Raw genomic sequence first — 15,416 nt, 5'->3', positions numbered from 1 at the left:
GGATAAGCGACTGTTTTTTGCAATACACTTGGCTTCACTTCAGACGCCAGTATAGAAACCAGTATATTGTAGATTAATCATCTACCAAATATGTATACATTTCACGTCGACCTTGGCGAAAATCAAACCCGGGACCTCAAACGTAATGGATAAACGCTTACCAGTAGACCAAAAGATGTAATTATCTTCTTTCGATTATTTTTTTTCAATTTTCCTGTTTATTTTACACGCTAATGAAAATATATATGCATACAAATACGACTCATGATCCTAATTCTTATAGAAATGCAAGAATATGTGTATAATCAATGACGTATACGTCAGTGCGTATAACAATAAAGTACTCATTGTTCTGAATTAATACATTAGCATCAGGGTACCATGAGAAAAATTTCGGGAGGGGCAGCATTGAGTAATTATGTCCTTGTGCGACAATGGCACGGCTTGGAGTAAACCAGCTTTTGCTATAGCCGACATGATGGCTCTTGCTTATATGCTTAGAGATGTATATACTCTAATAAGCTTATTTGTATATTTTTTTAGCGTGACAAACAAAGTAAGTAGGTACTAGTAATGATAATTAATTTTGGAATTTGATATAGCATTGTTAAATTCGAACTTTTTTAATTTCGATTCTTTTTTTGAACTCTCCAAATCCTGTATTCGTTTTTATGATCTTTCTCTTTTTGTTTTTCTTATGTTTATAAATGTAACTTGTTTTTGGCCGATGTTATCAAGTTTTGGTAGTAGGCCCTAATAAAGGAAAAAAAATAACGTTTTTCTTTCACATGCTTTATAAAAAATATGTTTTGAAAAATTATTATTTAATAATATCAATTTTCCTGAGGAAGTGATTTTTTTCGGGATGAAAAGTAGTTTATGATACTTCTCGTGAGAAGGAAACACAATAAAAATTTCAGATTTTTTATATTAGTATGGAATCGGACCGAAAGATGCACTTTTTTACTCTGAAAATTCAACCAAAAATTGGGGTGCGTCTTTTTTTTTCTTAATAATGATATTCATTTTGGAGTGCGTTTTATGGTCTGATGCGGCTGGTTCATCTAGTCGGTGTTGGGCTTGTCGTCCGCAAAATACGGTATGATGACAAATGAGTTGATAAAGATCAAACACCAGTATATTTTTTTTTTAGTAAAAAAAGAAGATAATTTCACTACTATTTAAATTAAAACATGTCTTCATTATTACAATGAAATAAATGAAAACCCTGTCAAAAAATTCCATTTCAATTCAGAAGCTAGTAGACATGGACATTGTGGTGGATTGTTGTGGACATACTGGCGTTTAATATTCATCAACTCAAAACTCAAATGGCATCAAAAGAGCTATACCAACATTAGGATCAGCCGGTGTTGGCTATACCACAGATTACCTATATAGTACAAGGGCTATACCAACAGGTAGAATCAAAGAATATTGATGAGCTGTTTCCCGGACATTAAAATGTAAATCTATGGTTTTCAAAATTTCGCCATATTGTCTTTGCATTAGCTTAGATGATTTAATTTAGCAAAAAAGCGCCTATGCCTATATTAGCGTCGATTCTCGATTTGTCAATTAGCGCTGTATGTTGTATTTTGTATTATAATTTATAATCTGTGTTAGCGTCGTAGTTCCTTGATCAATTTATCAATTAACTGCGAGTGCGAATGCTATCATAATGTGTGTGAAAGCTGATAGCCCGGTGTTTAAAATTTAAACTAAGTTTGAATTTGGGATTTGGTTGTAAACAAAACAAAACTGGTTCTAGACAATTTTAGTGTGATAGTGTTTAGGAAGTGCGTGTGGAAAATTTCTTTAAATTTTATTAATTGTGGTAAATAGTTGACGATGGCTTCGAAGTCCTCAACTTTAGCCATTTGGGATTACTTTTCCAAGGTGGATGGTCCCGATAAGATGGCCAGTTGTACCCATTGCTCAAAATCATTCTCATATCGGACATCCATAACAAACTTGAAAACGCATCTTAAGCTAAAGCATCTTGAACAGTTTCACAGTTATATAAACGAAACCAAGACTACTAATAAGCGATCTTACCAGTATACTGTAGTGGGGTCAAGCGGTTCTACCTCAACTCACTCCGCAACAGTAAACGAACATCAGGATTACGAATCTGAAGTTCCATCAAAGAAACGGAGGGGAACTTACAAGACAAGTGGCACCAAAAGAGCGATGCGCTCAGAGGAATCAAAGAATATTGATGCGATGCTCTTAAAATTGTTTGCACGTACATATCAACCTTGCTCTATCGTGGAAGAGCAAGACTTTATCGAATTCGTTCAAGCCTTGAATCCAAAATATGAACTCCCTGCATATAAGAAGATATCGGAAAAACTAATCCCTTCTCTGTACAACAACTGTTTGGAAGAACAAAAAAGGCGCGTTGCCGACGAAGCTGTTTCTATATGTTTAACCACCGATTGCTGGACTTCGTACACGATGGATCATTTTATCGCAGTAACTGCGCATTATATCAATAACGACTTTGAGTTTAAAACCGTGTTACTCAAATGTTCCAAGATAGAAAGCTCCAATACAGCCAATAGTCTGGCATCAATTTTACTCGACACAGCGAATGAATGGGACATTAGGCACAAAATAAATCTGTGCGTAACTGACAATACTCCGAATATTATTAATGCTGTGCATGGATTAAACTGGCAACATTTCGGGTGCATCGCGTACAAACTCAACCAATGCATGCAAAGTGCCCTCGATCTTTTTGATTTCACATTAAAAAAAGTAACAAAAATTGTGAACCATTATAAAGCAAGCTACGAAGGGAAGAAAAAACTAACGGAGTATCAAGTCAAGGTTTTGGAAATCAAGACTCCATTGGTACTTTTGAATGCTGTGCCCAGTAGGTGGGATTCCACTTTTTACATGTTGGATCGTTTCATAACATTACAAGACGCCTTAAGAGCAACTATGCCAAATGTCGACGCTAGCCTGCCTATAATTACAACAGAGGAATGGTCGGCGATCAAACAGCTATGTAAGGCTTTGAAGCCTTTCGAGCATGCTACGAGGATCTTGAGCACCGAAACATACGTATGTGCGTCAAAAAGCATAGCCGTGATTAATGGCTTATTCGACGTGATCTCCGAGTTGAATAAAATACCTGACACTTTTGATTTAGTTATAGATTTGATCAACCATCTTGAAATTGAATTGACCCGGAGTTTTAAAGACATTGAACACAACCATAATTTAGCATTATGTACCGTCCTCGACCCGCGGTATAAATTAAGCGTATTCTTGGATGATTCAGTAATAGCATCTACTAAGAAGATACTGAAATCGAAAATTGAAGTGTTGTTATTGGAAGAACACCGGCGAGGCACATCTACGCCCTTTGACAATAAAGCACTCAACGTCGCGTCTGAAGTGGCCGATGACGAAATTTATCTTTTCAAGAGACGAGACACGTTGATTTGGAAGAGCAAAACTGAGACCAGCCATTATAGCTCGGTGGTATTTTCAAATGATATAGAAAAAGAGGTTGAGATTTATCTCAACGACGAATATCCCGAAGATACAACTGATCCTTGTCAGTGGTGGAAGCTTCATCAATATAAGTATCCTCATTTAGCCAAACTATTTGTGGGGAACTGTAATATTGTTACCACATCGGTTCCCGGGGAGAGGCTGTTCTCGAAAGCTGGCTCTACTCTTTCTGACAGGCGAACCAGACTTTCAGCTGGAAAAGTTGCGCAGCTTGTATTTCTAAATGCAAATTTAAAAAGTACAGATTATTCTAAATCAAGGTACTAACTCAAACGCGTCTAAGTAGGTTACAAGTATACACCTGTTAATAAAATGTAAAAAATCTAACCCTGTTTCATATGTAAGTACACGGGACTCCCGTTTTACACAGTGGATTAGTTCCATCAAGAAAAAAAAAGTATTTGTAAAGAATGATGCTTGCATAAAAATCAATTTGGAATATCAACAAATACTATTTTAATAAGAGGTATATTCAGGAAGTAAGTTCCATTTGACGGGTTAACCCTTTATAGGACACATATTTTGTGTTGATTTACGTCTTGAGAACCAAATAAAAAATGATATTTTTTAAAATAATAAACCTATAGCATTTGAAAAAGTTGAGTGGAAGACGGATCCACCAGTGTACCACGCAGATTGGATGGAACCAATGCTTCCTAAAAATTTGACTTCTAAACGATCAGTACCTAATTTTTTTTCATATATTAAAATCAGCTGTAAGTTAACTAATCTTTTTAGTAACTACAACAAATATTTTAAAAATTAGTTGGTTAATCGTAGCGATCTGCGATAGGTTCGATGTTCATTCATTAATAACTTTTTAAAAATTGTAACAAACCCCCACACAACCTTTCGCCTGCGCAGTTATGCGAGGACTGAATCAAAATTCACTGCGCTCCATCTAATTCTGAAAAAGGGAACTTCATAAATCTGTTCCTAAGAGCCAGTCGCCCTCTACTAAATTCGCAAGTCCGCGCACGTGCTTTAGTAGCTCTGTGGAAGCAATTCTAACAAACCAATCCATGTTTATTTTCCGTATGATGTGACCGTTTTATAACAAATTTAGCACTTCAATCCGTTGACAGGATAGTACAATAATAATAAAATATAAATGTTTTATGCTGAAATTATGGCAAAAAATTGCCTAGTTTATTTCAAAGCACTTAATTTGAATTACTGTGTTAGTAGCAAGCACATATTTTACCTATGTACCTAAGTGAGTGCTTCCCTTATTAAAAAACCTTACCCCACAGCCCTGCTATGTACGTTATCACGATACTGTTGCAACATGAAGCTTATTATTAACATGAAATATAAAATACATGCCTCAATTTTGGTGGTATATTTATGGACCACTTTGTTCTAGTTGTCCTATAAAAGAAGATATATAATAATATACATATTCAGAAAAAAATCTATTTTCCTACATAACTCCAACCATTTTGTAGGCACTAGTCATAGCACGGCACAAGCTTTTGTATCGCCTCTTCATAAAAGGATGTCAGCCTCTTGAATTGTCCCACCATCTCCTTACCATTAAATCACTGATCACCGATCGCATGTTCTCCACACAACTCACTGATCTGTTGTGGAATGTGGACTGTTTTAATGTTCTTCGCATTAAGGAAACAAACTACAGATCTTATCTCACGCGTGGCGGGTTTTTTAATTTTAATTTTATTCAGCATTTCACAAGCACCAAATAAGCACCATGAAGCGTACGCAACAGTCAGCTCATAAGGGCATCGACTCCTTCTCAATAGGTCAGGGTAAATATCACGCATGCGCGGAACTGCGATTACGGCACTGCGATGACAAGAAATACAAACAGGACTTACTTTCTGGATATACCTTATATCGTAATTGTATTTTAAAAATTCATTTTTTAAAAATAGCTTTAAAGATTATTTAGTATCACTATTAGACAGTACCTGTTTATGCATATTTTGTACAACACCGTTTTCATCGCTTGAGATATCAAAAGCCTCCGCATAACTATGTACACCTGCTGAGATAGTACTGAGTGCATGCCAAATAGCTAAATCAGCCACTCAACTGAGTGGCTAGGCTGTTCATTAAATGACAGCATCCAACTGAATGGCTTGGCTGTTGTTGAATGACCGTTTCACAAAAGGGTTGAACGTTGCTAAGCCCTTTAATTTCAATACGACAATAATAATTGTTTTATTTTTTTAATTGATTTATGTAAATTTTGGCTAGGTTAGGATAGGTTGGGTTTATAGTGAAAAATCGTTTTTTACTTAACTTAATCCTTAATTCAACTCGATCATTTATCACTTCAACCAGGCCAACACATTGAATGTTGAGTTATCTTAATTCATTTAACAAACAGTCTAGCTATTCAGTTGAATGCTGGCATTTAATGAATTGGAAAAAAATTGCATAATGTTATTTCTAAATTGTGTAAAACAAGACCGGTGTAATCACGTAATCCCTTATTCCGCAGATAAATGTAATATCTGAAAATATGTGAATTAATATTGATATTTGCACAATGGGCTAAGTAACCAATTATTGCAGTGGTGAATTACAGCACAAAAGACCCATTGAGAAAAATTGCATTACTATTGTAATCTCACTAGGAATCTAACTTGGCCTCCGATCACAACTGCAAGGTAAAAGCTTCACCAATAGTCAACGTAGACTACTCAAATTTTCTATACAGAAATGATAATATTTGTACAATATTTTGTCAGTAAACATGATTTATAGCAACCGAAGAAGGTAATTAAATGGATATAAATATGAATACTTTGGTATACATCAGGTATGGGCAACCTTTTTCTATTCTGGCCCAGATTGCCAATTTTTCTCGGAGTTGCGGGCTCGAATATCAAAATAACCAGTCACACATAAAACATGTATCGGCTCTAGTAGTCAGCGAACACCACACAAAATACTGTTATGACATAAAAGTAAATGTAGAAAACGAGGAAGACCAAGAAAGACATGGTATGACCAAATTCAACGAATACTCATTTGTTTTTAAATGGCTGTTCTTCATCTTTTCTAGTATCAGTTTCAGTTTTTTCCGCGAATAAAAATTTCCCGGATAAAAAACGCTTGTGTGTAATGCCCCTTAGTGAAAAGATGTATCTTGTTACTAATGAATATGACGTGGTATCTTTAATGATGATGATAATTTATTATAAACCATTTACATGAAAAATCACCTCAGTTCGTTGATAATAATATTTATCTAGATATTGTGAAAAAAAACTTCAATATATCACAAATTTGAGTTTATAAATGAATTTTGGCATGATCAAAACTCCACATTTAGTATAGATGTTTAAATTTGACTTAACCGAAAAGCTTTGGTGTGTTTCGTGCCTTTCCATTGTATTAGGGTGGCCGATAACCCCGTGTGTGAAGCAAGCGTCTTCGCAATTATACAACGTTCTATAATTTTTTTTAAATACGCCAGTTTTGTATTGTACAAACTGCTAGATTTGTAATTCGTTTTTAACAACTGCCAGTCCTAAGCCTGGATAAAGTATGAAGGGGAGTTGATCTATCAAGTCCAAAATAAATTTGTTTGGTTCTTAACCAATTGCATATTCCTATAGACAGTAATTATGTATCTAGTTTTTATATTTAAAATATGAGACAGTCAGAAAATATATTCACTAATTGATTTTAAAATACCAACCTGGCAAACCTGTCAACAAAACATTTACAGTGCATATTTTTAAAATCAAAATATATAGTAACACATTGATTGTCTTATAAGATTTCCTATTATGTAAAAGAAAATAATTTGTGAACAATAATGGGGAGTGACATCTTATCATACTTTAAATTAATTAATATAAAATTAAATTCTTAGAATTAAAATTCATAAAAATAAACAGTGTTCCAAAATAAAAAGTGGCCTTACTAAAAAAAGTTATTGTAACAGTACCTAACCATCACGTATTATTAAAGTACCTACCCATCTCATGTTTGTTCTCCCATACCAAGAATGTCAAAGACAATACAACAATGAATATGGGCCATCTATTGAAAAATTTGGATGCATTATTTAAAAAATATATATATTTATGTTTGGATACTAAGAATTTGAGACTTTGGTACATTATGTTTTTAATATTAACCAGGGCCCCAATTACAATGGGAAGTTAACAGAGTTATCTTCAATTGTACAAATTAAAAGCTAATTTTCTGTATGAAAAATTATATATTCATGCTATTTTATTTTAAATCATCTTTGTTTACAGTTTACTCTGATGAAAATACATTAAATTTTTATACAAATATACACGTTTTTGTACAGAAAACTCGATTTTATTTTATAGACAGTTGAAGATATTTTTATTAATTTCGCATTGTAATGGCCCAGGTACTATTATTTATGTTTAAAAAATAGTTATGGTATTTTTATAGCATTGATATAAGTAAACATAAATGCATGCAGTAGCAGAGACACCAACTCACTATAATAATAGATAATAGTGATAAATTTCACTTAGAACTTTATTATTTTTTTTATTTTCTTTTCTAAATTAGTTATAAGAGTCTCATTAATTTTATTTTGGCAATATAGTAATAGCAATAGTTTTTCACATGCTAAATAAATAAATTTGCACGCTAATTATATCTTACAACTACATGCACATTTGAAATATTATAGAATTAAGTAACTTTCATTACATTTAATATATGTATTACTATTATTTAATGTTTAAGAAATTTTAAGTATAACTAATAAACAATATGGTATCTTTCTAGAAATATTTGACTGGCAATTGAACTACCCAAAAATATATTTAAAAAATTATATTAATATCCGCATACAAATTTTAAAAATGAGAAATTATTTTATTTAAGTCCTAATTATGGCAATATCCGCCATGTTTTCTGTAACAAATTCAACCAATATAAATAAAACATAATTGTTTATGCAATGATGTTGATTTTTTAAACTAATTTTCTTAATTTAACTGTGTTTTTTTTCTTACTCATTTAGTATTTATTACTAAAATATTGAAACAATATTCAATTAGGGTAGTATAAATTTTATTTTGAACATAAGATAGTTCTTAGTTTAAATATATTTGATAGTTGGTTTATTTGGATTTTTTTATATCTTAAGTTTTTCAAATTAATTATTGTTTACATAAATTCTTAGAGTGGGGAATATCTAAGACTTATGACCAAGCTTGTTTTAGTCACAGTTGACACACAATCCAATAAATTCCTTTTCTTTATTATCTTATCTACAACGAGTGGTACATAGGGCACTACATATATGCACCAATTGCAGCATATTTTAATAAGTTAAATCCAAGATAATGAAATAAGCTAACCGCTGCATCACAATGTAGCCAAATGAATATGATTTTAATTTTTTTACTAACAGTTTTAGTGCCATCCTGTACAATTATTATTTTTAAAATAATTATTATAAATCAATACAATTTAGTGGTTTAGAATAATCGTAGACAATTTTATAATATTAGAAATTGATGTTATGATTTGTAATGGTGGTGAAATACAGCAGAGAACACCCAGGCTTAAAAAAATCATATTGAATTATTGTGATCTCACCGGGAATCGAACCTGGAATCCGCTGTTCTAAAGTAAAGCATCTTAGCCATTACACCATGGAGGTAGCAGTGATTAACTATAATCATGTTAGAATTTAAGACTTTATTATTAATTATGAAACACGCAGAATAAGGCAATGATATAGAAGGAAAATCTTCTTTAACTCTTCGTATCCTAATAAGGCTTACTGACTGATGCGTCACTATGGCCAAAATTAAGTTGTATATGTCACAGCCGGATTGTCATACCAGCCGAAATATATATTAAAAAATGTTTTGAGTATCTCCAAATGTTTGTAGACAGGCTGGATTTCACCCCCTAGGGAGTTATTTATATCTAAATTTATTGCAACAAAGAGGGAAAACTTTTTTGAGAAGGCATATGTAAGTCTAGGCACTTACAGGGAGAAGTATAAAAATTAAAAGTGTTTTCACGCGTTGCCTAATAGGTGAAATAATTCATTTTTTAATTTTCCTTTTAAGTTAAATATGTTATTTTCACTTCACTTCTTTCGGCGCTTTATTTCACAATGGTTGACCTATAACTTTAATATTTTAGCATCAATAAGATTGTTAAAAATCATTTAGCAGTACTAATTCATTTCTATTGATTAATTCTGCTAACTAGTTTTAAGAACTTTTATGAAGAGTTAACTTATTAAACATGTAGTTTCAGAAAGCATCCCAGTTGTTTTTAATTATCTTGCCTACATATTTCCAAATTTATTTGCTTATTCCATATCCTTCCAACTCCTACACGTCCTTCCATATCAAGTCCCCATAGTTATGACATAAACTGTTAGCAGTGGAAGTCTATGGCTAGAGAAAACGGCTTTTAAAATAGGCACTTCTGTTTCGATGGCGCTATAGCCCAAATCAAGCCTTGGCCTTCTTTAACTTTCGCCTCCAACTCCACCTGTCCTCAGCAGCCATTTTCCGATTTGCAACTTGTAGAAGCTGTGCTGCATCTTTTTTTGCTTCATCCTCCCACCTCAGTCTAGGCCTTCCAATCCTTTTACCCCCTGGATGTCCAGTCATGACAGACATTCTTTAAACATATCTAGCCCATCTCGACCTGAGTAGTTTTATGTGCGTCAAGATACTAGGGGCTTCATATATGCTGTAAAATTCGGTGTAAAAGAGGCACACATAGCATCAATTTATTTTTAGTATACGTCATTTGATTAGTACGGATCCCATTTTTTTTTTCTTATAATTATTGATATTATAAGAAAAAATATCAAGGCAAGTTGTGATTCATTAAAATCATATTATGATGATTTGAATGCATGACTTCTCTATTTGTAGCATTCGTGGAGGAGGATAAAAATTTGTTTTAGTGGGTAACTCACAAATGCTGATTTTGGAGTTACCTAGTTGTAGTAATTACCCCGTGATATATTATCTTTATTTTCTCTATCATGTATATAGTATTAGTAAATGCCCACTAGGCGTATGAATAAATAGTCAAACCATCTTTCAATGTAATACATGCACTTCCACAATGTTATATATCCACTTCCACTATTTTCACAAATCTTAATAAATGCACTTCTGAAAATACATTGTACTTTGTTTAGTTTAGTATAGACTCAACAAACGAATAAATTAGAATCAAAGACACAATTAAAATTAACAAACTAAAATTAATAAACAAGAATTTAATGCCAAGCTGTCTTGTCCTACGCATATTCTTCAGCTCTATAATAGCTCTTTCAAAACAGCCTGTGCTCGACAAAATCTTTTTTTTTTTTTGTTGGCAAAGCCTGAATTTCAAAAGGTACCTTGTAGAATCGTATGCAGTTTGAGGCCAAAGAATTATTCTTTTTTTTGCAGTCTAGTAGTGGACACAACTAGCATATCTTTATTTCTCGTGTTGAACCTATGGAAATCTCTATTCCTCTTCAAATTATCAATATTTTTAAGTACATAGATCAAGTTTTCATAAATATATTAACATGTGACTTATATTGATTGATTTGGTGTTTATTTTGTAGAACTCCATATTTAAACTTATAATATTAGAAATCAAACACTGATTTGAGTCTACTGAACACTTTATTTTATTTTTACAAATATAAAAATAAAAACTTCGTGACAATTGTTTCGCCTTATTAGGGTATTTTCAAACGAATGTGAAGATTATATGGATTGAACGTCCTTATATAGTTATATAATTCAAGGTACTTAAGTAGAAAATAAAAAAATAATCTTATGAACTATAGCATGTACATTAATCATATTATATTATATAATAGCTATAGTTCATAAGATTATTTTTTTATTTTCTACTTAAGTACCTTGAATTATATAACTATATAAGGACGTTCAATCCATATAATCTTCACATTCGTTTGAAAATACCCTAATAAGGCAAAACAATTGTCACAAAGTTTTTATTTTTATATTAAAAAAAAAAAAAGTGTTCAGTAGACTCAAATCAGTGTTTAATTTCTAATATTATAAGTTTATGTGACTTATACATTGATTCGTTTTGTAAATGGCTTGAACAGCTCTCTTCCGCAGCACAAAAACACAGTCAATATTAATACACCGTAAGACAAAACGCTGCGAAGTAACTAAAATAGGCCAACCTAGCTGTTTCTACATCAGAAAGATGTCGAAGTTGTATATGAGGTGTAATACATTATTATTAGGTATACAAGAAAAAACAATACAATGAGGCGTAAGCACAAATACAAATTATGAGAGCTGACATTCGCACATGGCAGAATCCCAGAAATGGATTCTGTACAATTGAGAACCATTGCAGCAGTATCCAATGTGCATTGTACATAAATATAGAGGTTGTCTCGACTTTGTTCAGAATCACTTTGGAGAACCAAGGTTTTCTGTAACATTATTTTTATATTTCTTAATTAGCTTATATCGAGCCATAATCGGCAGAACAACGTAAGCGTCATTTTTGGAAAATTGCGTTTTTTTAAGAAAAAGTGTTTCTTATTCCCACTACACAAGTGTTAAAAAATCATAGCTCTATAAAATTTACCTGACACATTTAAGGATCATTATTTTTATTTATTAAAAGAAAACAACAGCCATTATATAAAAAAAAAAAACAATATTTACAAATAAACCAAAATTATTGGCCAATTATAGTTTTCTATGTATTACTCCGCATCATTCCGCTCTTAAAAAAATATGTTGACATATTTTTTTTAAGCTAAACAAAACAACGTAACCGACGACAATGTAGGCGGTTACGCTAGCTCGCACCACTGCCAGAGTTATAGGCAAAACAACTTTACCGCAACTATCTTAAAAGCGGAAGGTATTCAAACAATTTGGCTGTCATTTCAGTAGCAGCAGTAACCAACCATTATAAATCCCATTTACCAAATTATTAAAAAAATATGAATGGAACAAAATTTAAAAAAAACTCCTACACAATTCACTATTTGTCGCTTACATTGTTCTTTCGATTATGGCTCGATATGTATAAACTTATATTTACACTTACTATAATTACATATCTATTTGCATCATCTTACAGTAAACACATAGAATTAAGAATAGTCCAGAAACCGCATCCGCGCATCAAACAGAAGGCGACTAAACTACTCTTAAAAGAGTAGTTTTACGTTTTAACCCATCAGTTTTTTTTGTAGACGTCGCTCAGTACGCAACTCCCGATTTAAATCCAACTATGCCGTGTTGTGTCATTTAAAAGTGTAGAAATACTGCTGGGATCTTTAAGAAACAAAATGAGATCACAATTCATGAGTAATTAGCAAATGAATGTGTAAGTAGCAAATGCATTACTTAAAAATTGAATTATTTTCCATCTGTCAGATTGTCATAGAAAACAAAATGGATATTTCATTAGTGTTGCCAAGGTAATATTTTTTTTACCCTACTTTGCTCATCTAATGAGAGATCTTATGAAAATTGGATCTCGGATTAAACAACACCGTGGTGGACATAGAACCAACATTACCTTTAAAACATCTGTTTAAAATGATATAAAAATATCCGTTTCATTTAAAATAAAGTTTGTTTTATATTTTAAGTTCCAAGTTCATTAATTTAATTACTCTTATTAAATGACCCTTTATTTATCTACTCTGTTGTGACAATCAATGTTTCCGCGCGCACAATTAAATTTCAGAGAAATTAACAAATTGCTTTTTTTTAACCTTACATTTGTGTTATGATTACTTTTTTTCCCATCTGGCGACATTACGCGGCGACTTCACGAATGCGCGCGGCGAAAGTGGGGGGATTTTTGGACACAGTCCGATGTATTCAAATATGATTCTACGCTCCTTCGGACTATTCTTAATTCTATGATTAAACATTACATTTCTTTTTAAATTCATTTAAACTTTTTTCATTCTTCATACTATTAGGCATCTCTTCATACATTTGCTTTAGGATGGAAAAGATGTTTAATGTTTACCCTTGGCATAGAAGGAGGCTACCCAATATTATCGCCCTGTATGAAGTTGCTTCTCCTTAATTGTAATGAGAAAATCGCCTAGGGGTAAAGAGATATTTCATTGAAAAAAAACAAATATTATTAGTAAAAATAGATTGTATTATAAAATGTTACACACAGAACTTTTAATGTACACCAAATAATAATGCATCAAAAATATCACTTAATTTAATGACTAAATAATAAAAATCACATGGAATCAAAACTCACACAAAATAAAATATTTTAATAAACTATAAGCCAATGGAAACCGTGCAAAGAAAAAAAAAATCTGTGGAATATTATAAAATTATTATTGTTCATTTTGAGATCTCCCCATCTTTTTACCTAGAAATAAAATATTATTGTTACGACATTGATTTAAAATTTAGGAATGCAATTAAAAAATTAATTTAACGTTTTAAATATAACTACCCACCTCTGCATTATCATATAAATTCCGAACGGGCCATTTTCCTAGAATACGATCCTAGGCATGCCAAAACTCCAGTTACGCTGATAAATAAACCAAGACACAAGGCCAAAAAATCGCCAAAATCAAAGCCCTGTGACGCTTCAGCCATTCCAACGCCGAACATTGAAATAATAAAAAGAATAATAAAATACATTTTGCTTTTGGATAGACTTTAAAACAATGATATTGAAAAATAATTAGGCACTAGACGATTGACAGTGACAGATGATAGGAATCAAACGTCAGATCACAAAGACAAATCGTCAACAATAAATTTATAAACAAAGGCATAGATGTCCTAAATAAGTTTTAGTGTTGCGCAATACCTTTTTTTTAGATTGAGATTACCAAATGAATAAGTCATCAAGGAAACGTAATTTATTTATTTATATATACGCCCAATGGGCATTATTAAGGACATATTTATAGATAGAAAATTATTATAAAGGAAAGTAGTAATACACAATGGTAGGTACATAGTAGACTTGGTGGGAGTGGAAGCGGGAGAGAGGTGTTTATAATTGAATTTGATCGTTTGAAAGAAAACAACTTGCTATTTAAAAAATCAAGATCTAAAAATTCTGGGCATAATAAATTAATTTATATTTAAGTAGTTTTAGTCTTTTTGTTATTCTTATATTAGTATAGAACTACTTGTGCTTTAAAAGATAAAGAATCTCCATTTTAGAACAGGCTGAGCCATGTTAGATGGAGACTATCCTAAACAGAGAATACTCCGTTTTAATTTTCTATTTGCTAGTTTTATATAGATTCCCTGTTATTAGATATGTATACTCATTTGATGGAATCAATTTATAAAATAAATAAATAAGGGAATGAAAACCATATAGTTAATTCTATGGTTATCGGTATGAAAGAGTAAGTTTTGTCTGATGTTTCTAATTGGGAATTTAATTTATTACGTTAACTGAATTGTTTTTTTCTTTTAAAAATCCACTTTTTGTTATCATTTCTAAGATATTTAATTGATGTTATTTCTAAGATATTTGAAAAAAAAAATCTTAGACTGAGAGGGCACTGAGTATGCATTGATGTGTTCTGCACATTCCTACCATTTCAACAGTGAAGTTCATTATTTCAAACTAAATTGACTAAAATACGTGTTACCACTCCCCCCCTATCCCTCGCGTTAATTTCAAAGATACTTTCATCTCACATCTCTATTATCTACGGAATAACAGAATCAATGATTCATTGGGTTTATTCATCTATTCAATTACTAATCTTTCTATGAAAAAAAAATTTCGATTATTTTCATCTCTTATTACTAATAATCCCTACTCGGTTTCTATGTTCAAAAAAAATATATCATTTTTAACTTCACTAATTTGTACCATAAACCAAAATATTTTTCGGTTTCTGTAGTTAAATTTTGTTGGTAGAA

General features: G+C 31.9%; 1 protein-coding gene and 1 long non-coding RNA gene across 2 annotated transcripts; one reads left to right on the top strand and one right to left on the bottom strand.

Moving 5' to 3' along the window:
* The first annotated feature begins 1,570 nt into the window (after positions 1 to 1,570).
* On the top strand, positions 1,571 to 9,780 carry LOC148282308 (zinc finger BED domain-containing protein 4-like). Its single transcript, XM_088225229.1, has one exon. The coding sequence runs from the start codon at positions 1,852 to 1,854 to the stop codon at positions 3,793 to 3,795; it is 1,944 nt and encodes a 647-aa protein (XP_088081355.1). The 5' UTR covers positions 1,571 to 1,851; the 3' UTR covers positions 3,796 to 9,780.
* Positions 9,781 to 13,635: 3,855 nt separating this feature from the next.
* LOC148282307 (uncharacterized) lies at positions 13,636 to 14,282 on the bottom strand. Its single transcript, XR_015822118.1, has 2 exons — positions 13,976 to 14,282; positions 13,636 to 13,884 (listed from the first exon to the last, which is right to left on the bottom strand). It is a non-coding gene; the product is annotated as an uncharacterized LOC148282307 (long non-coding RNA).
* Positions 14,283 to 15,416: the final 1,134 nt, after the last annotated feature.

The sequence above is a fragment of the Micrasema longulum genome, unplaced genomic scaffold (assembly GCF_059751315.1).
Source record: "Micrasema longulum isolate JH-2025_06_02 unplaced genomic scaffold, ASM5975131v1 h1tg000340l, whole genome shotgun sequence".
NCBI classification, from domain to species: Eukaryota; Metazoa; Arthropoda; class Insecta; order Trichoptera; family Brachycentridae; genus Micrasema; species Micrasema longulum.
Note: the sequence above shows the minus strand (reverse complement) of the source record. Positions and strands in the feature narration are given on the sequence as shown.

Excerpts from the sequence above, each read along its gene's own strand:
- LOC148282308 (XM_088225229.1), top strand. The coding sequence starts at position 1,852 with ATGGCTTCGAAGTCCTCAACTTTAGCCATTTGGGATTACTTTTCCAAG.